Source organism: Coenobita brevimanus, chromosome 17 (genome assembly GCF_032717465.1).
Source record: "Coenobita brevimanus isolate Jiangsu-jjx chromosome 17, ASM3271746v2, whole genome shotgun sequence".
Lineage (NCBI taxonomy): Eukaryota > Metazoa > Arthropoda > Malacostraca > Decapoda > Coenobitidae > Coenobita > Coenobita brevimanus.
The window spans coordinates 586,094-610,922 of NC_136970.1; the positions used below are offsets into that span (position 1 = coordinate 586,094).

Below are 24,829 nucleotides of genomic sequence, written 5' to 3' on the forward strand. Positions count from 1 at the left end.
AGTTTTGGCGAGCTGGTGGGTTTGGGCTGGAGTGGGGTGGGGAGTGGGCTGGTGTGGGTGCTGGGGAGGTATATGCAGGTGGTGGTGGGCCTATACCTGTGGATGCAGCCGCTGGCGGTGGTGGTGGCGCTGGGTTTATGGACCATCCAGCTGGTATTTGGCCTCAGACTTTTCACATACGCTGAGGCCAAGATGGGTCTGCTCCCTACAAGCCATCATCACCCTTGCACGCCACTCCACGCCCCTTCCACACCCCTCCACACCCTCCCTTACCGAGCAATCCCCTAAGGTTGAAGGAATTCCTTTGAGTTGAAGGAATTCCTCTGGGCTGAAAGAATACCCTTGTGATGGACGAATATCCTTGGAATGGCACTTAATCTTTCCATGTGACACCCTATCTCTCCTTATGACACTATCTCTCATGACACTGTATTTCTGTATGACACCTTATCTCTCCATGTGGCACCCTATCTCTCCATATGACACTTTAGCTCTCTTTATAACACCTAATATAAATTTTCCATTCCTCCCGCAATAATTTCTTTTCTTTTTACTTGAGGTTTTCGAGCCATAATTTAGAACAGGAAGGAGACACTGAAAATGTAGCATTCTTATTTATTTATTTATTTATTTAGGCATAATGGTCACTACTTAATCCTTTACTCAGTTATCTTCTCTTCATCTTAGCTGGCATTCTTTAACTTGGCACAGATTTTCGTCCTTTTGCAGTTTATTTCATGTAGCTCAGTAGAGAAAGAAAGAGAGAGAGAGAGAGAGAGAGAGAGAGACAGGGATGGGAGAGGTGGCTAAACTGAGAGATAAATGGTAGTAGTAATGCTATTTTATCTTTAGGCTACTTCAGAAATCCCATCCTCTTTCCTGGGGATCGAAGGGGCCTGGGGTGAGTCGGGCGTGTTCCTGAGGGAGCGCCGGAGTGGGAGAGCCTGAAGGAGGTTTCGTCGCGCCCCTCCCGAAGAAGCCAGGGCACCAAGACGACTAAAAACAACGGGTTCCCTTCCTTCGGCTTGTTGTTGGCGCTGGTGATAGTAGAATGGGTGCTGGAAGCCCTCAAACACCTTCTCACTGCTGTCAAATCCTACCATGTCTGAAAAAAAGAGAAGTATGAAAAAGAGAAGACAAAATTGAGAGGGACAGGCAGAGTGCTAAAAGGAAATGTGTGGCGGTTCAGCAGGAGTAAAATGCGACAGTCTGCCGCCACTGTGACTCTTCTGTCATCTGTCGAGCCATTTTAAATCAAGATACAGTACTTTTTTAACCTCTTCAGTTAGGTAACGTGTTTTTGGTCACAAACGTAGCCAGAATTTCACAGATGGGGGGAGGGGGACGCCTTAATCTGAGGGGGACCCACTGTTACGCGGAGTGAACGCATTAATGAAACGAAAATTCAACGGCGATTGGGCAGGGGGAAGACAAGGGGTTTGACTGGAGGGACCCGGCCCCCCCTAGGTCCTTCCCTCCCTCAGGTACACCACTGTTTATATTTTTCTTTCTTTCTTGCTGTCTCCAGGCCATGTGCTCCAGTGCTGGGGGACTTCTTGTAGTGGTGGGATAGTAGTAGTGTTTGTAGTGACAGGATTGTGATGTCCCCCCTCCCTGCAGTCCACCATCGCTCTCTCAGGTGATAAGGACTGAGTTAAGGGGTGATAAGGATTGAGTTAAGGGGTGATAAGGACTGAGTTAAGGGGTGATAAGGACTGAGTTAAGGGGTGATAGGGATTGAGTTAAGGGGTGATAGGGATTGAGTTAAGGGGTGATAAGGACTGAGTTAAGGGGTGATAAGGACTGAGTTAAGGGGTGATAAGGACTGAGTTAAGGGGTGATAAGGACTGAGTTAAGGGGTGATAAGGACTGAGTTAAGGGGGGATAAGGATTGAGTTAAGGGGTGATAAGGATTGAGTTAAGGGGTGATAAGGATTGCGTTGAGGAGGACAAGGATTAAGTTGAAAGATGTTTGCATAATCAGATGGATGGATAGATGGATATGTGTATGAATGGATATATGTATGTATGTATGTCTATGTGTATGTAGGTAGGTACTGTAGTGTCACCTTCCCTTCAGTATCAAGACTGGGTGCCCTAGCCTCGGGTCCCTACGCTCTTGATGGGGCGGAAGAGAGTTGGACGTTGTATGATCGAAAAAATTAGGACACGAACGAGAAAAAAAATCGCGTGTGTGTGTGTGTGTGTGTGTGTGTGTGTGTGTGTGTGCGTGTGTGTGGTGTGTGTGTGTGTGTGTGTGTGTGTGTGCCGAAAAACCCAAAACCCAATAATCATAACATAAAAATAATAATAATAATAATAATAATAATGCTACTACTACTAATTTCCAGACCTCACCTCTCTTCTCGATTTGATCCTGGTCATTGAGGAGCGAGTAGAGAATGCGAGCGTCCTTAAACTGCTGCTTGCCGGAGATCAGAGTCAGCCAATCAGGAGTGTGGTCTCTGGTTGGCGCGTAACGACCCTGCACCACCACAACCACCACAACCACCAGCAGGACCAGAGAGCACCGCATCATGATGTCCTTCTCGAGCTAGGTCTCCCACTCAACTGAATGAGGGTCGCCCGGACAGATCCTTATATACCCTTCGCCCCCTTTGAGGTCTCCCGCCATATCTCGCAATTTCTCGTCCCCCGTGTGTACCCTGGGATTTAAAAAGGTAAAGTAGCTTAGCAATGGGTCTCCTCGGTGGATACATTCCCTTGTTTCATTCCACAATAGTCCAATTTTAAAATGGTCTTCTGAGGAACGAGCAGAGGAATGAAACGAAATCATTTACGTACACATGTTTGCTAATCCTTTCGGGTCAACTGGCTAATTGGCTTCTGTTAATTGCCCTGAGAGAGAGAGAGAGACAGAGAGAGAGAGTGAATGTGAGATGGCAGGTGTGAGTATTTTCTTGGGAATTAGAGGGAGGGGAAATAAATAAATAAGGAGTGGGAAAGTGTTAGCACTTTGATCCATGACCTATGACCCTGACTTGTGACCTTTGACCCTGACCTGTTATCTTTGACCCTGACCTGTGACCTTTGACCCTGACCTGTTATGTGACCCTGACCTGTGACCTTTGACCCTGACCAGTGACCTTTGACCCTGACCTGTGACCTTTGACCCTGACCTGACCTTTGACCCTGACCTGTGACCTTTGACCCTGACCTGTGACCTTTGATCTTGACCTGATCGATGCACCAAAACAGATTAACATACACACATACATACATAGGTAAGCCTCTGAATCACTGCCATAAACCTGACTCATATACCCGGCAATTCACGACACACGGAAAAAAAAAAAATATAAAGGTTTAAAACTGGCAGAGCACTGAGTGTATAGACGAAAAAATGAAAAGAAGAAGAGAAAGAGAGGCCATCCGTCAAACTTTGATGTCAATAGAGTGATGGCGGGGGGTTTGGCGGCCATTGTTGTCTGCGGATCATCCCTCCCCCCACCCATCGGCGTAGGCCCTGGGGGGATGTGGGGGGCTAAATTCCCCCCAACAACAAACTGGTCGGGGCTATCCTTGTACCCCACTAGGATTCCAATAATCCTAAAACATACAGGGTTATACCAAGTGACCTTCACCGTATTTATACTGAAAATACACGGGGTGATGTGCCTACTATGGTGCCCAAGTTAACTAGGAATAAAGCTCCACATTCTTCCCCGCGCCTCGCTATGGCGGGGCGCTGTCTGTGGCAAGGGATCATCGACAGGACGTCTCTTCATGAACGATTGCATGCCTGCAGTTAACGGGTCCGCTCGGCCAGAGAAACTGGGGTTACTCAACAACAACTACAAAAGCAACACTGCAAATTAACCCCCCACCCCACCCCACCATCTCTCTTGTTGGCTTACGGGCTTACCACTGCCATCAAACGCCCCTACACGCTCCACTCCATGATCCAGCCCTCCGCCTATGCTCCTGTTAACCCCTAGACAATGCCCCAGTCCTTATTTATGCCCTATTTTATGCTCCAGCCCTAACTCATACACTAATCCATGCTCCACTCCTACTTATGCTCCTAGTCAATGCTCCAGGCCTCATTCATGCCCCCGTTTATGCTCCATCTCATGCTCCAGTGTCTACTTTATGCCCCAGCCCTAACTCATACCTTAATTCATGCTTCACTGCTACTTATTCCTCTAGATAATGCTCCAGCCCTCATTTATGCCCCAATTTATGCTCCTGTCTATGCTCCAGCTGGCCGAGGGGTCTATTATTTGCATGTCCCTGTGATCTTGACCTTCGGAATTGCTTAGAGAGAGAGAGAGAGAGTCGGAAAATACGTAATCCCTTTTTCATAGCGATTCATTTTGCATATAGCGCATTTGAGGCAAGGGATAAATAAAAAACAAATAAATGGAGAGAGAGAGAGAGAGAGAGAGAGAGAGAGAGAGAGAGAGAGAGATGGTGGAGAGGGACGCCTTCACGTGGTGGCACTGATATAACCAGGCGGCTCCACTGCCTGGTTATACACACGTCCCTCAACTCCCTCCCTATCCTCCAAAAGGACGATGGTGGACTGCAGACGGGGAATTTAAGCCTGTAGTCCACTGGGTTCACATTTCAGATGAACCTGGGGCAACAACTACTACTACTATTACTGCTACTACCACTATTGCTACTCCTACTATCGCTGTACTGACACTACTACTATCACTACTCTTACTACCTCTACTACTATTACTACTACTATATGAAAAAATAAATGAATAAGTAACGAAACGGTGAATCATTATGTAATACTCATAATAAATCGCTAAAAAGAGGCGTTAAGTACTGTACCCCCACACGCACATTATCGAAAGTCTACGGTAAACACAACCCAGCAGTCAACTACTCACCATTATTTTTTTCTGTGTAATAAAAAGTCCTTCATTTATCGTTATTTTGGATGCATTTACAGTCTTGCTAATTATCTATCTATCTATCTATCTATTTGGCTGTCTGTCCGTCTGTCTAATTATGTCTGTCTGTCTAATTATGTCTTTGACTGTATAATTATCTGTGTCTGTTTGTCTGTCTAATTATCTGTCTGTGTCTGTCTGTCCGCCTAATTATCTATCTGTCTGTCTGTAATTATCTGTCTGTCCGTCTGTCTGTAATTATCTGTCTGACTGCCTAATTATCTGTGTCTGTGTCTGTCTGTCTGTCTGTATCTAGCCATACACCTTTATTCCCCCAGGAGACGGCTGGAAACAAACCTCCTTTGCCGCTGTTCTCCGCCATCACACTGCCCTCCCTCCAATGGTAGTGAGAGAGAGAGAGAGAGAGAGAGAGAGAGAGAGAGAGAGAGATCCATCATGCTATCCTTTAGTGACCCGTCGCCTTTCCTTGAGTAGCAATAAAATCCAAACTTGAGCTAAAAAATCCAGCCATTTCTCAGCTGTACATCCTCATGACTGGAGCTCTTTAACCCGCTAAAACACAGGGCGAATATTTGGTTGTATGGTTACCACCCAAGGAAAGAAATGATCTCCAAGGCATGTCACTCAGAGTCACCTAATGATAGCAGTACTATGAATGAGTGGATGGTTAACGCCCCACTTCAAATAATAACAATAATAATAATAATAATAATAATAATAATAGTAAAATTAAATAAACGATATATCAAGTCGTGGGAGACGGCGCGGCGCGCTTATAGTGGATGCAGGATTGCCAAGTTAGCGCCTTTTTTGCTAGACTTGAGACAGTCACTTCTATTAAGCAACACTTTTGACGTTTAACTACAAGAAATCTATAGGTTTTCTAGAAATGCTTCCAAAGTTTTCGCTGTACTGTAGCTATTTTCAGCGTTCTTTTCACCTTTGGGTCCAATTAGGTTCGCCAATATTTAGAGACAAGAAACCTAGCGATAATCCAAATATTTTAGCCGTATTGGCCCTATTATAGTGATTTTATCACTTTCTACAATTCAAATTTAGTACTTTTTAGCTAGATATGAATATTAATGCATTAACTTCCATATAGCGACAATTTTTAACGTTTAGCAGTAAGGGATCTAGCTGTATACTAGAAAGATTTACAAAGCTTTAGGGTTATCAAAAAATTTCAGCAAATGTTCCAGTACTTTTCTAAAGTGTAATATGGTTAACACAGTTTAGTGATTTTCTGAGAGTTTAGCGGTATTTGTAATTTAGATGTGGCAACTCTTTAGGGGAGCTCAGTGTGTCTCTGCACATGGAGGGGTGACGAGTGCGATCGGCCGCTCCGCTTGGCTGTATTGTCCACCAGTATTCAGTGTGAGTTCATAAGCTCTTTTTTTCCAGCGAAACTGAGGGGAATTTGACCCATTTTGACCACCGTTGCTTTCTGCCTTCCTGTCACCTCCTTCAGGATCCCCCAAAGGGCTTAGAAGATTGGGTGGGCTGGTGAACAGTCAGCTTGAAATGAATATCCTCCGTTTCACTAGCCATGTAGGGATAGTGAATAGTCGACCATTCTTCATTACAATTCCCATACATCCATTAATTTAGGGAAATCATGGAGTGAATAGCCTAGCATTTCCCATTTATTTCCAGTATATCATTTAATTTTCGAGATGTAGGGAATACGCAATCTTTTTCATATATTACCCACACATTTCATATTTGGAAGCCAGCTAGTTTTAGGAGAGAAAAAGAAAAAAATTAGTACATGTTACACTCAGTGCCTGGTTATATTATCACTTGGTGTTGAGAGGGACGCCTTCACGTGGTGGCACATATAATTAGCACAAACGGAGCGCTTACCTCCACCAGTGCCATTGCAGGAACCTGATCTGCCCCCAAATTTAATTAATTCTTTCTCGGACCATGACCCACTCTTCCACGAAATTTAATTGAAATTCATGGAGAACTTTTGGAGATATCGTGTGGACAAAATCACACAAACAAACATGGGTGAATACAATACCTCCTCCAGCTTCTTTGGCGGAGGTAACTAGGCGAGTCGTCTGCCTGGTTATACCGAAGTCCCTCATTTCCCTCCCTATCCCCAAAAGGAGGATGGTGGAGTGCTTATAGGCAGTACTTTCCGTTTGGAGCTTTGTGTTGGCAGCTACTACTACTACTACTACTACTACTATTGGTTTGAGGGTTAATTTGACTGGTAACCAAGGAGACTCGTTCCTTCTTCATAAGTAAGGTATATTGAAATTCAGATTGAGAGGCTGGCCTAGTTCCATCAGATGAAGACTAACCGCCATTGCTAAGGTTTATGGTGTTTTACCTATTATAATTTTCCCGCCAAAAATCTCAGGCAGAAATGTGATAAAATTCAAAATACGCGGTTTTAAGTTTGAACACACGTCATATACTTTCACGATCGCCAGTTACGGGGAAATTGTTCGAAATTGTTTAGTCGATTTAGTCCTTAGCGTGAAGGAGTTGGGATTATAGGTAAATAGGAAATAGGTTATGATGGTTTTTGTATGATGACACCATTATTATTATTATTATTATTATTATTATTATTTATTATTACTACTACTACTACTACTACTACGACGACGACTACTATTACAGTACAGTACTATTACTACTACTACTACTACTGTTGCATTCATTACTACTCCCATGCATATATTAGCCTACTACTACCACCACCACCACTACTACTACCACATTATTATTATTATTATTATTATTATACATGCGTTAGGGAACATAGGTTAGAGTAAACGTTCTTTAGCAAGTATAGACAAATAAAACACCTAACTGAAGGGCTTACTGATAGGTAATTCACTCTTCCTTCACTGTCTTCAAGTAGCTCATTCTAATATACCGGTAGCTTTCGTTTAACTTGCAGTATTTCATTATGTGAGTTTATCTTTCACTCTGTCTGTATCAATATTTGTCTTGCTCACTGTCTTTAATTTTCTTTTTCTGCTACAACAACAACAACAACGACGACGACGACAGCAACACTATCTCACTTTCTCTCTCTATTTCTTTATCTCACTTTATCTTTTTTTCACTCACTTTATATTTCTCTATCTCACTTTATCTTTTTTCTGTCTCACTTTATCTTTATTTCTCTATCTCACTTTATCTTTTTTTACTATCTCACTTTATCTATCTTTATTTCTCTATCTCACTTTATCTTTTTACTATCTCACTTTATCTATCTTTATTTCTCTATCTCACTTTATCTTTTTACTATCTCACTTTATATTTCTCTATCTCACTTTATCTTTTTTTACTATCTCACTTTATCTATCTTTATTTCTCTATCTCACTTTATCTTTTTACTATCTCACTTTATATTTCTCTATCTCACTTTATCTTTTTTTACTATCTCACTTTATCTATCTTTATTTCTCTATCTCACTTTATCTTTTTACTATCTCACTTTATATTTCTCTATCTCACTTTATCTTTTTTTACTATCTCACTTTATCTATCTTTATTTCTCTATCTCACTTTATCTTTTTTTACTATCTCACTTTATCTTTATTTCTCTATCTCACTTTATCTTTTTTTACTATCTCACTTTATCTATCTTTATTTCTCTATCTCACTTTATCTTTTTTTACTATCTCACTTTATCTATCTTTATTTCTCTATCTCACTTTATCTTTTTTTACTATCTCACTTTATCTATCTTTATTTCTCTATCTCACTTTATCTTTTTTCTGCCTCACTTTATCTATCTTTATTTCTCTATCTCACTTTATCTTTTTTTACTATCTCACTTTATCTATCTTTATTTCTCTATCTCACTTTATCTTTTTTTACTATCTCACTTTATCTATCTTTATTTCTCTATCTCACTTTATCTTTTTACTATCTCACTTTATATTTCTCTATCTCACTTTATCTTTTTTTACTATCTCACTTTATCTATCTTTATTTCTCTATCTCACTTTATCTTTTTTTACTATCTCACTTTATCTATCCTTATTTCTCTATCTCACTTTATCTATATTTCTCTATCACGTTATATTTCTTGCTTTATTATTTAATTTTCTTACTCTAACTCATTATCTCTTATCTTTAAGTTATCTTTCAGTTTCTTTCGTTCTGTTCCACTGTCGTTCTCATACATACTCTCTTTTTCTTTTTTCTTTTTTTCTGAATGTATCGTTATTTTTTCAGATGTATCACTGTTCTTCAATGTGTTTATATTATTTTCTATTTGCTTTACCTGTTACTATCTTTAATTGTTCTCTATCTTTATCGTTGTCTCTGTCTTTCATATTTCGTATCTTTATTTCGGTCATTCGTATAATCCTTCATGCTGTGTCACTATCTTTAATTTTCTTACTGTTTTGGTTTCTCTGACTCACTGTTGTTTATTCTCTCTCTCTCTCTCTCTCTCTCTCAGCTTGTGCTTCAGTCTCTTTTATTGTCTCACTTTCTCACTATCTTTAACTCAGTGTCTTGCTTCCCTCCCACCAGCATACTCTTTTTCACCTTTCGTCTCAGTCTCTCAAATTCCGTCGCTCTCTATCTTTAATTCTGTTTCTCGTTCTTTCACTATCTTTAAATGTTTTACTCTCTCATTATCTTCAATTGAGTTTCTTGCTTTCTCACTGTCTCAGGTTGTCTCTCTCTGTCTCACTATCTTTAATTGTCTCCTCTCTCTCTCTCTCTCTCTCTCTCTCTCTCTCTCTCAATATGTCTTTCAATTTTAACACTTTCCATCCTCCCGTGCCTTTCAGCCTTACACTCTGTTTTATCTATCCGTCTGTCAGTCACTCTATCTGTACACCTGTATCTATCTATCTATCTATCTATCAGTCTGTCTGTTATCTGTGTATCTGTCTTGCTTATATTCATGAATGACTCCATCCATCCATCTATCTGTCTGACTATCTATCTATCTTATCCATGTCTATGTCTGTCTATCAGTCTGTCTGTCTGTCTAACATATATCTATTTGTCTATCAGTCTATCTGTCTGTCTAACATATGCCTATCTATTTGTCTATCAGTCTGTCTGTCTGTCTGTCTAACATGTCTGTCTATTTGTCTATCTATCTGTCTGACTCCACCCATCCATCCATCCATCTTTAATATCACTCACGCGTCATCTTCCTGTGTCTCTCAGTCCTTCAACACGCCTTTCTCATCTCACTTTCTTTATCTCGCGTCTCTTCACCTACTTTTAGTTCTTTCTCACTTTCTCGCACTGCCTTTCTTCAGTTATCGCTTTTTTTTTTTGGCTTAAATTACCCCCCCCCTCTCTCTCTCTCTCTCTCTCTCTCTCTCTCTCTCTCTCTCTCTCTCTCTCTCTCTCTCTCTCTCTCTCATTCACCCCACTTCCTTTCATCTAGACCTCATTTCTCTCATCTATCTATTTATCTATCCAAGTATCTATGTCTGTCTATATATCTATCAGTCTCTATCCATCTACCTATCTGTCTCTACTTTATACTTTCTCTCTCTCTCTCTCTCTCTCTCTCTCTCTCTCTCTCTCCGTTATAGATAATAAACTCGTAAACTCTTGAAATGAGAGAAGAGAGCGAGAGAATAAAGCCAGCCGTGAAGGAATGGCACTTGAACTGGTCTGGCGGGAAAGGTCGAAGTGCGAGAGAGAGAGAGAGAGAGAGAGAGAGAGAGAGAGTGAAGTATGTAAGTTGAAGGATGAGACAAGGTGACAAGTAGGTAGGTAGGTAGGTAGGTAGAGAGAGAGAGAGAGAGAGAGAGAGAGAGAGAGAGAGAGGGAATAAAGTAAATAAGTAGAAGGATGAGACAAGGTGACAAGTAGGTAGGCAGAGAGAGAGAGAGAAAGTGTATAAGTAACCTACAAGGAAGAGACAAGGTGACAAGTAGGTAGGTAGGTAGGTAGAGAGAGAGAGAGAGAGAGAGAGAGAGAGAGAGAGAGAGAGAGACTGATTGATAGATATATAGACAGTAGAATTTTCCATTTATCTATTTATTTATTGTTTCATATATTGCCTTAACAGGAGCGTAGGGACCCGGGGCTAGGCTGCTTCAAACAATTAGGTTCAGAGTGACCAGTTTGTCTTCCGAGTAGCATTATGTGAGCAGTAAGCCCCAGCCATCCTTCAGATAGGTTATCTTTTTTGCTCTCTCTCTCTCTCTCTCTACGCGAAAATGCAGTCATAAACTCATATTGAAGCACCGTAACCCACTAAACCACCAGGTCCGGTCAGATTCTTAATTATCTTGCCTTGTCATCACGCCTGTCAGTACGTCAAGTTATATATGGAAAGTGTGTGTGTGTGTGTGTGTGTGTGTGTGTGTGTGTGAGAGAGAGAGAGAGGGAGAGAGAGAGAGAGAGATTCTTTGTGTATGTAATTTCGTGTGTGTGTGTGTGTGTGTGTGTGTGTGTGAGAGAGAGAGAGAGAGTGTGAGAGAGAGAGAGAGAGATTCTTTGTGTATGTAGTTTCGTGTGTGTGTGTGTGTGTGTGTGTGTGTGTGTGTGTGTGAGAGAGAGAGAGAGAGAGAGAGAGAGAGAGAGAGAGAGAGAGAGGTTCTTTGTGTATGTAATTTCGTGTGTGTGTGTGTGTGTGTGTGTGTGTGAGAGAGAGAGAGAGAGAGTGTGAGAGAGAGAGAGAGATTCTTTGTGTATGTAGTTTCGTGTGTGTGTGTGTGTGTGTGTGTGTGTGTGTGTATCATCATAACTTCTGCCATAATAAAAAATTCTTATGCATTATCTAGAAATACTTATAATTACTAAAGCCTTTATCAGTGGGTACCGTATCAAATAAATATATAAGAGATAACTACCTGATAAATAAACACAAATACCTGATAAATAACTACCTGATAAACAAATAACTACCTGATAAATAAATAACTGCCTGATAATTAACTACCTGATAAATAAATAACTACCAGATAAATAAATAACTACCTGATAAATAACTAAGTGATAAATAAACAATTACCTGATAAATAACTACCTGATAAATCAGTAACTACCTGATAAATAACTTCCTGATAAATAACTACCTGATAAATAACTTCCTGGTAAATAATTTCCTGATAAATAAATAACTACCTGATAAATAAACACAGCTACCTGGTAATTAACTACCTGATTAATAAATAGCTACCTGATAATTAAAAACAATAAATAACTACCTGATAAATAACTTCCTGGTAAATAATGACGATAAATAACTACCTGTCTGTCTGTCTGTCTGTCTGTCTCTCTGTCTCTCTCTCTCTCCTCTCTTCCTACCCCTTCCTCTCCTCTCCTTTCTCTCTCTTCTTCTCCCCTTATATTTATCTTACGGCTTAACTCTCATCCCTCAGCGTCTTCGGTCTCTCTCTCTCTCTCTCTCTCTCTCTCTCTCTCTCTCTCTCCTATCTGCCCCTTCCCCCCTTCCTTCCCTCCTCGCCCCATTCCTTCTCACCTTCCCTCTCTTTCCCCCCATCCCTCTTTCCTCTCTCTCCCCTCCCCCCTCCCTACCTCCCCTAACAGAATTTCTCTCACCCCCTCCAGTACTCTCCCCTTCTCCCCCTCCCCTTCCCCCACTCCTTCTCCCCTACCTTAATACTCCTCTCAGATCGACCCCTACACTAACCCTACTCATCCCCTCTCTCTCTCTCTCTCTCTCTCTCTCCCTCCCTCCCTCCCCCTTAATCAACTCCCCACTCCCCCCCCCTTCTTCCCCATCTTTCATCATCTTCCCCAATCTGTCCAATCTTCCCTCCTTTCCTCCGTCCCTCCTCTCTCCCCACCTCTATTTCTCTCTTCCTTACTCGCCTCCCCACCTCCTCTTTACCTCCCTTTCATATGCACTCCCCAAGTACCTCCAATCACCATCCTTTCCTACCCATCCTGATTCGCCATCTCACCTTCCATGCTTACCTGTCCTCTCCAGCTTCCACCCTACCTCTTACACCTCTGATTGCTCCTTTCCCCTCTTCCTCCTTTCCCCTCTTCCTCCTTTCCCCTCTTCCTCCTTTCCTCTCTTCCTCCTTTCTCCCCTCACCCCTTCTGACGTCACTTCCCTCTCCCCCTCTCTACTCGTCTCCCCATCTCCCTCCTCCCCCACCATCTCCCCCCTCCTTAACTTTTCACTTCCTTCCCTGTCTCCCTCCCCTTCCCTCTCCCTTCCTAGTATTTCTGTCTTCCTCCCCCTCCCCTCTCAATATCCCTCCCTCCTCCCCCTCCCAGCATCCCTGTCTCCCTCCCCCTCCCTCTCCCCTCCCGGTGTCCCTGTCTCCCTCTCTCTCCCCCCTCCCTCACCTACCCATTCTTAAACCTCTTTCCTTCCCCTCCCCTCACCCTCATTTTCTCTCCCCCTCTTGTCCTCCCCCTTCCCTGTCTTTCTCTGTCTTTCCCCTCCCTCTCCTCCTCCCTCCCCTCCCCTCCCTCTCCTCCTCCCTCCCCTCCCCTCCCTCTCCTCAGCACCTCCCTGCCTCCCCTCCCCATCCCATTCAGCTCTCCCCATTCCTAAATCTTACTCCTTTCCTCCCTTTCACTCTTCACCCCGTCCATTTTACCCTCCAGTTCCTCCCTCCCTCCCTCCCTGTCTGTTTCCCTCCCACACCCCCTCTTTCTCTCTCCCTGCCTCCCCTCCTCCACCCACCCCCGCCTTACCCCGCGTATTGATCTCAGGGTGTCCACCCCCCCACCACCTCCCCTCTCCTCCCCTCCCTTCCCCCTCCCCACCCCACAACCTCAACTGGTGGCCAATTTCCCCATTTCTTCCCCTGCATCGGTTTATCATAGCCACCCATACCTATATTTTCTTTATTCTCGTTTTCTATATATATTCGCTTCCTTTTTTTATACGTGTCATGTTTCTCACAGGGATATCTGGTTGGTAGATTAGAGTGGGGGTAAGATAAAGGAAGACACACAGACATACACTACACGCACGCACGCACCGTCTCTCTTACACACACACACACACACTCCTACCCCCCCGACACGCACACCACCTACCCACCCACACACACCACACACCCTTACCCACTCCCACACACACACACCACACACCCCTACCCACCCACACACACACACCACCCACCCCTACCCACCCCCACACACACACACACCACTCCTACCCTCCCCCCCACACACCCCTACCCAACCCCACACCCACCCCCACACCCACAAAATTGACCCCAAATCACCAAAACGAACCATTCCTTCCAGATCTCAGTCAGCGAAATGGATCTGAAAATCAACACTGACATAGAGGAGGACCCGACACCTGGCCAGCAAATCCTGAATCTCACCCACATACCCACCATGCCACCCACTGCCCACCCCCCCATGCACCCCCACCCACCCCCGCCGGACCCCACCCCGCCCACCCTCACCGTCCCCCCGCCCATCCCCACCAATACGCCCACAGACGCTCCCGTAGCCGCGTTAAGGAGATACCTGGATACGCTGCCGCAACATCCATCGCCTAGGAAGGAGGTGAGTGGGATTTTAAGGAGACCTGCGCATACCTGAGTAATACAGTGTTGTTCTAAATGTTCTTGTTCTAACCCAACCCAACCCAACCCAAACTGACCTAACCTAATCTAACCCAGAGAAACCTAACCTAAACCAGGCAATACTAAACTAAACGTATCCTAACCTAACCCAGTTTAAACTAACTTAACTAAACTTAACCTAACCTAGTCCAACCCAACAACACCTACCCTAACTAACCTAACCAAACCCGACCTAAGCTAACCTAATCTAACCCAGCCTATCGTAATCTAACCCCATCTAACTTACCTTCTAACCCCGGCCAGGTGTCTAGCGGTGAGGTATGGCGTGCGGTCAGGGCAGAGGTGTTGGCAACGTTCCTCATGACCATCGCCACGGCCAGCGTTGCCATACAGCCGCCCATACCCCCACCACCACCTCTGCTAGCACCCTGCGCACAGCCGGGTGAGTTGGGGCATGGGGGAGTGACTGGATGGGGGATTGAGTAGTTGACTGGGTGAGCGAGTGAGTGAGTGATGTCTGCTTGATTGGATGGGGGATTGGACTGGGGGAGTGAGTGATTGATAAAATGGTTGATTGGTTGGTTGACTGGTAGGTAGGGGCACCGTTGAGTGATTGGATGGGGGACTGGGTAGTTGATTGAGTTATTGATTGAGTGGTTAATTGATACGCTGAGTGATTGGTTGGTTAACTGATTGAGTTTCATTCATTTCGAGATGTTTAGACACACTGCGTTTAGAAGACAAGAGGTCATAGGCAGGGGGAAACACAGACAGAAGGAGACAGTTCCAGAATTGACCTGTTGCATACATGAACGACTGGAATGGACAGAAAGGGGGTGAAAGTGCAATGCCAGACGGATGCTGTGTCCCCGTCGTAATGGGGGAGGGATGCAAGTATTCATTTCAGAGCAGTGACTATTGATAAAGCGATAGTAAATAGATAGATAGATAGATAGGTATTGTAGGTAGGTAGGTAGAGAGAGAGAGAGGCTGAATGGAGTCAATGAAAGGAGAGCTGAGACGAAAAGCCTTTACCCTCTAAACCACCTTAACGACCCTTTCAATTTCCTTACTCCTGCCACCAAACGCTTGGCTATATTCCGCTTACGACACGTGTTATGCTCTAGACGAATTATTAAAGCTAGATCTACCCAACCTGCCTTCAATTAGTCACTCCCACGCTGAAAAAAAAAAAATTGAGTGTTAGTGACGGAAATAAATTGCTAAATGTCATGTGTTAGGTGTTAATGAGAGTGCTGGGGGCGGCGTGAGTGTAAAGGTCATTGGTCTGTGTATCAAAGAGGTGAGGACAGGTAAATACACCTATACCCCAGGCCTTTATACTTACCGGTTAGTGAAGCTCCCTAACACCTCTTCCTAGGCGATTTATCTTGCACTAACACCCGTATTCTTCCTGACACCTCTTCCTAGGCGATTTATCTTGCACCAAGACCCGTATTTTTGGTTAATGAAGCTCCCTGACACCTCTTCCTAGGCGATTTATCTTGCATTAACACCCATGTTTTTGGTTAATGAAGCTCCTTAACACCTTTTCCTAGGCGATTTATCTTGCATTAACACCCACATTTTTGGTTAATGAAGCTCCCAAACACCTTTTCCTAGGCGATTTATCTTGCACTAATACCCGTATTCTTGGTTAATGAAACTCCCTAACGCATTTTCCTAGGCGATTTATTTTGCACTAACATCCGTATTCTTCGTTAATGAAGCTCCCTAACATCTTTTCCTAGGCGATTTATTTTTAGTACACTCTACTCTCCCCTTCTGTGTAACGTAAATCCTTCCAATGTCGCCGTACTCTGCATAAATAGCGTACAAAAGTATATTAACCACCCATATCCAAAAATAAATCGCTAAGGAAGAGGCGCCATGTCCAAAAATAAATAGCTAAGGAAGAGGTGTTTGGGAGCTTCTATAACTGACAAAAAAAGATGGTGATTTGAGGAAGCCTACTCTCTCTCTCTCTCTCTCTCTCACACACACACACACACACACACACACACACACACACACACACACACACACACACACACACACACACACACACACACACACACCTCTTCGCCAACCACTGAGGTAAGAATTTATAAGTTGGTCTGAAGCCTTCCATCCTGTGTATAGCATTCCTGAAACATATCTGTCTGTCTCTCTGTCTGTCTGTATAGTTATCTGTCTATCTATCTATCTAGGGAGGGAGAGGAGAGAGGAGGGAGGGACGGGAAAGAAAATTGAAAAATGATAGGTATGGGAGGGGTAGTAGGGAGGTGAGAGAGAGAGAGAGAGAGAGAGAGAAAGGGGAGATTGAAAAATGATAGGTGTGTGGGAGGGGTAGTAGAAGACAGAGAGAGAGAGAGAGAGAGAGAAGGGGGGGGGATATTGAGGGAAGAGAGACTGACTGGAGAAGTGTGTCAGGGAGAGGAGAGAGAAAGAGAGAGAGAGAGAGAGAGGAAGGGAGGGGGTATCTTCCTCTCAATTAGCCTCTTTCCTCCGGGCTAGATGGAAGGGGGAGAGAAAGACCGAGGATGTGGAGAGAGAGAGAGAGAGAGGGAGGGAGAGAGAGAGAGAGAGAGAGATGGATTAGTTGAAGGGTGGCAGGAATGATGCCGAGAACGAGGCGGAGATAGGACAAAGAATTGAGAGAGAGAGAGAGAGAGGGAGGGAGAGAGAGAGAGAGAAGGTATGGAGGGAAGGAGGGAGGGAGAAGCCGTTAAAGGTGGGTTGTCATTCAGAGAGAGAGAGAGAGAGGGAGGGAGAGAGAGAGAGAGCACCACACCACAATTATACAGTCACACCCTACAACACTAACATAACTACCCTAACGAGGTGATTCGACTGTTATACGAGCAAACAGAATCTTGCTATAGTTCTCCCGCGTCCTATGGCACTTCTTCGTGACTAGCAGACCGAGAATAGTAACCAAGGAGATTTTAGTGAAGGGATAAGATATTGTGTCTAATCTCTCCACCAATACAGAGAGAGAGAAAGAGGGAGGGAGGGAGGGAGAGAGAGAGAGAGAGAGAGAAATTCTATACTCCTTTCACCTTAACTTGGCCCAGATTTTCGTCCTTTTGCAGCTTATTTCACGTAGCTCAGAGGCAGAAAAAGTCAGTGCTACGGCTCTGCATCCATAGCACTTCCTCGTGACTAGTAAAAATATTCTAGTGGTCATCCAATGTCACATCTCAGCACTAAAGATGGAGAGATGGCAATTTTAGGCCAAGTTAGGGTGAAAGGAGTATAGAATTGCATAAAGTGTCTTGCCCTAAGCGGAATTACATATTATGGAATTAGAGGGAAGGAAATGATACGCGTTATTGTACTTAAGGGGTTGAATTATGATACTTTTACACTTCTGAGAGACAGATAGATAGATAGAGACAGTAATATAGATAGATGTATGTATGGATGGACAGATAGATAGATAGAGAGAGAGAGGGAGAGGGCGGGGGAGGGCAGGCAGACAAGGAGAGCAAGAAGCTGAAAGAATGAGGAGAATAGAGAAGAGGGTACGAGAGGAGGAGGAGGACGAGGTGAGATAAAGATGAGAGGTGCAGGGAGAGAAAAGAGAAGGAAAAAGAGCGTAAGGAGTAGAGAGAGAGAGAGTTAGAAATAGCAAGAAGTCTGGAAGAGGAGGAAAAGAGATGAGAGGGTACGAGAGGGTTGAGGGGAAGGAGGAGGCGAGAGAGAAGGGGAGGAAGATTAAAGCGAAGAGGAGGAGGAGGAGGAGGGGGAGGTAAGATAGAGATAGAGAGAGGTGGAGGAACGAATAAGAGAAGGGGAAAAGCGCATGGAGAAGAAGAAGAAGAAGAGAGAGAGAGAGAGAGAGAGAGAGGGAGGGTCGAGATGGGAAGAGAGGTTGAGGAGTGTTGTAAAGGAGAGGTAGATGGACGAGATAAGGTGTGGAGGAATATTGGAGAGTTACACAGAGCCTACAGACCTAGTGGACCTGCTGCACCAAGAGAGGGAGTATTTATAAAGCATCTTAACCCCTTGGAGGCCAGTGAAGTGCTTATTTTATTCTTGATGTGTGTAGATGAGAGAGAGAAAGAGAGAGAGGGAGAGAGATGAAAATGTGAGTCGTACAGCAGGAATTATTCTCTCTCTCTCTCTCTCTCTCTCTCTCTCTCTCTCTCAGGCTTAGACCTCTTTATGGAGTTATTTTATAAACACTACAGAATTTATTTTTGTATTTATATTTCTATGTATATTTAATTTTCGGTTCGACTAGAAAGTGTGTTAAGAATGTGTGTGTGTGTGTGTGTGTGTGTGTGTGTGTGTGTGTGTGTGTGTGTGTGTGTGTGTTAAAAATAACCATAATTCTCATAATTAGCTGTGAATGATAGTAGGCTAATAAGAGTAGTAGTAGTAGTAGCAGCAGCAGCAGTAGTAGTAGTAGTAGTAGTAGTAGTAGTACCAGTAGCAGTAGTAGTAGTAGTAGCAGTAGTAATAATGATCATAATGCTAACAATACTACCGCTGCTACTACTACTACTACTGCTGCTGCTACTACTACTACTACTACTACTACTGCTACTACTACTACTACTACTACTACTACTACTACTAATAATAATAATAATAATAATAATAATAATAATAATAACAAACCCATCCATCTTCTCCATTGCACCCTAAAGCCACCCATTTCTTTCAGTTCTGGGCGACTGGAATTACGACAGCGTATGGGGGTGGGCGTGGGCTGTACGGTGGGCGGTGGGTCATGGGCTGGTGATGGGCGGGCTGAGCTGGACCGTACGGGCCGCCCACCTAGCACCGCCCACCACCATTGCTCTCCTCGTGACTAGAAGGGTAAGGCGTAAAGGGAAATTTTATGGGAAAGTCAGAAAGTGGTTGTGATATTAGGCGTGTGGAAGATTGAGAGAGAGAGAGAGAGAGAGAGAGAGAGAGAGAGAGAGAGAGAGACAGACAGACAGACAGACAGAGACAGAGAGAGAGAGGGAGGGAAGAAAAAATGAGGCTGGAATTGGAAATCAGGTGGAGGGAGGGAAGAGGGAGATATGGAGAGAAACGGGAGGGAAGGGAGGAAGAGAGAGGGAGGGGAAAGAAGAAAGGAGAGGAAGGAAAAATAGAGAGAGAGACACAAAGAAGAGGGAATGGGGAAGAGGGTGAAGAGAGAGAGAAGGAGGAGGAATGAGAGAGAGAAGAAAGAGGTGGAAGGAAAAGAAGGTTGGAAGAATGAAAGAAGCGAGGAGAGGAACAAGAAAGAAGAAGGAGAGAGGAAGACGGAGGGAAGATGGAGAAGAGAAAGGTAGGAAAGGAGAGAGAGAGAGGGAGGGAGAAAGAGAAGGGGGGGAGGGGGGAAGGTAAACAGAGGTGAGTCAAACATAAAAGATCATTAAAGAGAAACCTTCACTTCGCCTGTGGCCTGACTTGGGACGGATTCACTAGTGGCTTGCGATGTGTGGGATTAACCGTGTCTAGATTTACCTTACTTGATTTACCTTGACTTACCTTGACTTAGTTGATTTACTTTGACATAGTTGATTTACTTTGACATAGTTGACTTACTTTGACTTAGTTCCTTGATTTACGAAGATCTGCTTGATTTGCGATGCCTTACTTGACTTAGGGAGACTTTCTCGGCTATTTACTTGACCTACGTGGCTTACAGGATCCTTAGACTCGCTTAAAATAGAATGAGAGACCTGTAGGATTGGTAAAAGTGGGGACAGACTCCATAAAGCACGTAGCCGCGGTGCCCATCTCCGTAACTTAGGCCTTTGAGCTTGTGGAGGGTTAGTCACACGCCATCCAGGGACAGAAGACCACTGCTTCATCCAGGTTACCCCCGCCAGGTGCAATTCCAGGTATTGGTGCTCATTTTGCCTGCCAGCCCTCGAAGGTGGATGCAAACCTGAGTCGAATACCTCACCCGCCTGCGTCCGGTGAGGCCGCGTGTGAGTTACGGTGATGCAAAGATCCTGCACACACTCCCCCGCGTCCACTAGGGCCACTTGTAGGGGTTAAAGCAACGCAAAATTCCCGCACCAGCAAGTGTTTGGTGTGGACGCGACCTAATACGTCACCAGAGTAGCAATAGTTCCAACCCCAGTCTAATGTTACTCTTGTGTATATGGGTTAAAGTAATGCAAAATTCCCGCCCGCATCAGCTAGTGTTTGGTGTGGACGCGCCCTAATACATCACCAGAGTAGCAGTAGTTCCAACCCCAGGCTAATGTTACCCTTGTGCAGCCCACCTTTCCTCCTCTCGGGGGGGTAGGGAGGGAGCTGAGGGACGTTTGTATAACCAGGCAGTGGAGTCACCCACCTATATCAGTGCCACAGCGTGAAGGCGCCCCTCTCCACCACCACGTCATCGGAGGGAATAGGTTAATAATAAAAGGGGAAACTGGACATATTATTTATTTATTTATTTATATATTTATTTATGTAGAATTCGCCTTTGAGTGATAGTATTGATGTCTCGCCACCTCTTTGATCTGTAATGTTCTTTTTTTCCTGTTTATTTCCCCTTAATAACAGGTGGTTGTGTCATTACCGCCTCTTTAGTGTATAACCCCCTCTAACAGGCCCCTCCATGGCCACACAAGTCACTAATTACGTGGTCAACTGCCTCGTTACACAAAAAGGCCGCTTTGATACCTCTTTTTTGACAGTCTCCCCTTCCCCCTCCGTCTCTCTCTCTCTCTCTCTCTCTCTCTCTCTCTCTCTCTCTCTCTCTCTCTGGTGTTAAAGTATGGCCAAAACTCAGCATTTATGAAGGAAGGTCATTTTTAGGCCAAGTTAAAATGAAACAGATATAGTTCTTTTATCTTTACCCAAATTTTCGGTCTTGCGAAACTTATTTCACGTTGATCACTTGAGAGAGAGAGAGAGAGAGAGAGATACTAGAGCTGTACATTATTTCAGTAGCCTTTCTTCGTAACTACTTCCTTATGCCAGTGTCAGTCCATTAGAGATCAGGGTTCCTTTGCGTGGGATGTTGCTGGCAGGTTTCTCAGCGTACCGCCCTTCGCCCACTGGCTCATAGATGCGGTGCTCATAGGTCCCTGCCCTGGTGATCGTCCCTGTATTACGTTTTGAAAAGACCTAAGTCCGTCCTTTTGAAACAGCCCTGCGCAACAGCGGGTTAATCTGATGTTATAACTCAGCATTCAGGACGGGGAGATATAGCAGTTTTAAGCCGAAGCAGAGTAACTGGATCTACCTGTCTATCTATCTATCTATATATGGGTATATGTAGATAGATAGATAGATAGATAGATATAGATATATTGGTGGTACTTACTTGATGTTAATATCCTGTAGTCTTACAACTTAACTTTCAGGAGAGAGAATATTAGGCCAAGTTAAGGTGACGAGAGTATATCTTTGTGGTGTTGAAGGTTTCAGTTTTGCGTTACAGGTGTCAGTGGTACGCGCATGCCTTCACCTGCTGAGCCAAGTGTGTGGGTGTCTGCTGGCTGCTCCTGTTCTGCTGGGTCTGCTTCCACGCCCACCTCGCCCACCACAGCTCGCTTCAAGACTCACCCCAGCACAGGTGCGTTCACTTAGTTCTTTATTCCTCACGTATATGTGTAATGAAATGAGGTCATGAATTCCCCGGGCTAGATCTTGATATATCATACAGCCCCGCTAGGTGACGGGAGAGAGCTACCTCTCCCAGCGGGACAGCTACCTGGGCGGGGTGCGGACTCTCGACCCTTTGGTCTCTTGCCAGGCACTCTACCACTGAGCCACCCTTTCTCATGTAATTGCTTTTAGATATCTTCATTCTCTTCCTGCTACAATTATTTATGCTTTTTCACACGTAAGTATTTAAGATATCATCGTTCTTTTTATACCACAGTTGTTCATGTACCTCATTCTCTACTGTAGGTTGCATTCTGAGTGGCTATGGGAATGTCATAGTACATCATTCATTCCTATTGTTAATTCACTCTTCATTGCGCTGAAGGGCAGCCTGCATGTGCTGGCATTGTACTATACCTGTAGGACGGCCTCATCATTCTTGTAGTCTCACTCTCCAGTCGCTTTCTATCTGCAGAAGGCCACAGCATTAGCACACTATGGCGGCGGAGTGAATATATTAAACGCCTGATATTCTCCCCGCAGGGTTGGGGTGCGGAGTTCCTGGCCACGGTTTTGGTTACTCTGGTGTCGTTGTCAGCCTACCCCCCCGCCCGCAGCCCACACCAGCCACCCCCTCCACCCCACAGCGACCCCAACCCTACACCACTCTTCCTGCCCACCGCCGCTCTGCCTGTCACCACCGCACACATAGCCGCTGCCCTCTTCTGCGTAAGTTCTTGCAGTAAACCGTAAAAGCACCTGTGATACAAAGATCCCTAATCCCTTTCAGCTCAGTCGATGGCCAGGTGTAGTCAGACTGGAGGGTGGATTTGACTAGTAACCAAGGAGACTCATTCCTACCCCATGAATAAGACTCATCAGCCAGGTATAGTCGGACTGAAGGGTTGCTTTGACTAGTAACCAAGGAGACCCATTCCTGTCTCATAAATCAGGCTCGTGGGCCAAGTGTAGTCGGACTGAAGGGTTGGTTTGACTAGTAACCAAGGAGACTCATGCCTACCTCATAACTAAGGAATTTCATGCCACTTTGACGTAGTATTCAAATTGTTATATCTGGTGGGAAGAATACCACACCTGTATTTATCATTATTTTCTGTCACACTTTTCACTTATAAACGTAGCTCCTCCAGCAAGTATTATCTACAAGGACTCTCACCCTACACTTCAAAAACCTAGATTTGTATTCTCATTGGGTTAGGAAGCTCCCTGACACCCTGTTCTGAGCGATTTGTTTTTCATATAACACCATACTGTCCTACTCTCTTTTATATAAATCCTTCAGACAACCTGACTATGGTTCTTTCACCTTGACTTGGCTTAAATTTTCGTCCTTTTGCTGCTTAGATCACAAACCTCGGTGGTAAAGACGGCACGACATATTTTCCCTAGCACTTCTTCGTGACTATACCCCCCTTACTCTAACTTGGCCTAAAATTTCTCTCTCTCCATCTTGAATGCTCTGTTGTAAGAATAGATTGGTACTGGATTATGATGCTGGTCACGATGAAGTGCTGTGAAGTGACTAGTTCCATAGTAGTGTTGTATTCTGCCATTGAACTAGATCGGATAGGCTGCAAAAGGACGAAAATCTGGGCCAAGTTAGAGTAAAAAGAGTATAGTCATTTTGCTAGTGTTAATCCCTTGTTACAGCTCAGCATTCAAGACGGAGAGATAGCAATTTTAGGCCAAGTTAGAGTAAAATGGGTACAACTCTCATGATCAGTAGTAGCATTAGAGTAGCAGTCGTAGTAATAGTAGTAGTCGTAGTAATAGTAGTCGTAGTAGTAATAGGCTAAAGTAGTGAAAGGTTAATGAAGGCTATATTTAACGTGCCCTCTCTCTCAACAGGCGGAGTTCACAGGCGTGGGGTTAAATCCTGCTCGATCCCTAGCACTGGCTGTCGTCACAGGCTCATGGAAGAGTCACTGGGTATGTCCGATGTCACTAAACTGTTGCCCATATTCTAGCTGGCTTTCGTAACACCTCTTCCATAGCAGTTTATTCCCCACCATATTCTTTATTTTTTTTTTTACAGGCATTTCTTAGGGTATATGTAATTGCATCTGGTAATGATGATGCGTATTTATATTTTATGTGTGAAGGGATATTTTACAGAGACGGATATAGGTGGCCATAGTATATAAGTGCATTTATGGTGTACTAAATGCGAAATAGAGGAGCACAGTTCATTACATCAAGACAGTACATTGCATCAGAACAGTTAATTACATCCGCACAGCTCATTGCAACAAGATTGGACTCCTTACATCATTACAGTTATATGTTGCACTGCTCCCAAGTCCAAGGAAACCAAAGAATTAACTACTTGCCTATAGCCTTTCTGTCTCAAAAACATACCTTCTTCTTCAACCAACACTGCACCACGTAAACGTACACACAAACTCATACGGGCTGTGGTGTGTAATACTTTCTCCTTCATCAGATGTTCTGGGTGGGACCGGCTCTGGGTGGATTGCTGGCTGCCTTCACCCACGAGTACACGGCCGCCAAGCTCCCCTGCCTGCCCCCAACACCCCAGCAGGAGGGTCCGCTGCCTAGAGAACTGTCCCGCCCCTCCGCCCTCACCTCGACCCTCGCCTCACCCAACTGACCACCAGCCCCTAGACCCCGCACCTGGACCTGGTAGCCTCATCCTGGGCTAAATCTCGGCTTGGGCTATACCTTTGGAGTTATACCTGTTGGGCTATACCTGGTCTTGGGCTATATTTGATCCTGGACTAAACCTGTTGGGCTATATCAGTTTTACGCTAACTTGGCCAAAGACCCCCATCCCTCCACATTCTATTCTGAGTCATAACAAGAGATTAATGCTAGAATATGATGCTAGTCACG

General features: G+C 44.3%; 2 protein-coding genes across 2 annotated transcripts; one reads left to right on the forward strand and one right to left on the reverse strand.

Annotated features, from left to right (window-relative positions):
• Positions 1–821: 821 nt before the first annotated feature.
• Positions 822–2,558, reverse strand: LOC145391168 (uncharacterized). The gene is made up of 2 exons (XM_080265848.1): positions 2,359–2,558; positions 822–1,105 (listed from the first exon to the last, which is right to left on the reverse strand). The coding sequence occupies exons 1-2, from the start codon at positions 2,537–2,539 to the stop codon at positions 849–851; spliced, it is 438 nt and encodes a 145-aa protein (XP_080121974.1). The 5' UTR covers positions 2,540–2,558; the 3' UTR covers positions 822–848.
• An 11,652-nt stretch (positions 2,559–14,210) lies between these two features.
• Positions 14,211–24,587, forward strand: LOC145391212 (lens fiber major intrinsic protein-like). The gene is made up of 7 exons (XM_080265887.1): positions 14,211–14,360; positions 14,684–14,822; positions 19,056–19,210; positions 21,789–21,923; positions 22,499–22,684; positions 23,825–23,905; positions 24,420–24,587. The coding sequence occupies exons 1-7, from the start codon at positions 14,211–14,213 to the stop codon at positions 24,585–24,587; spliced, it is 1,014 nt and encodes a 337-aa protein (XP_080122013.1).
• The last annotated feature ends 242 nt before the right edge of the window (positions 24,588–24,829 follow it).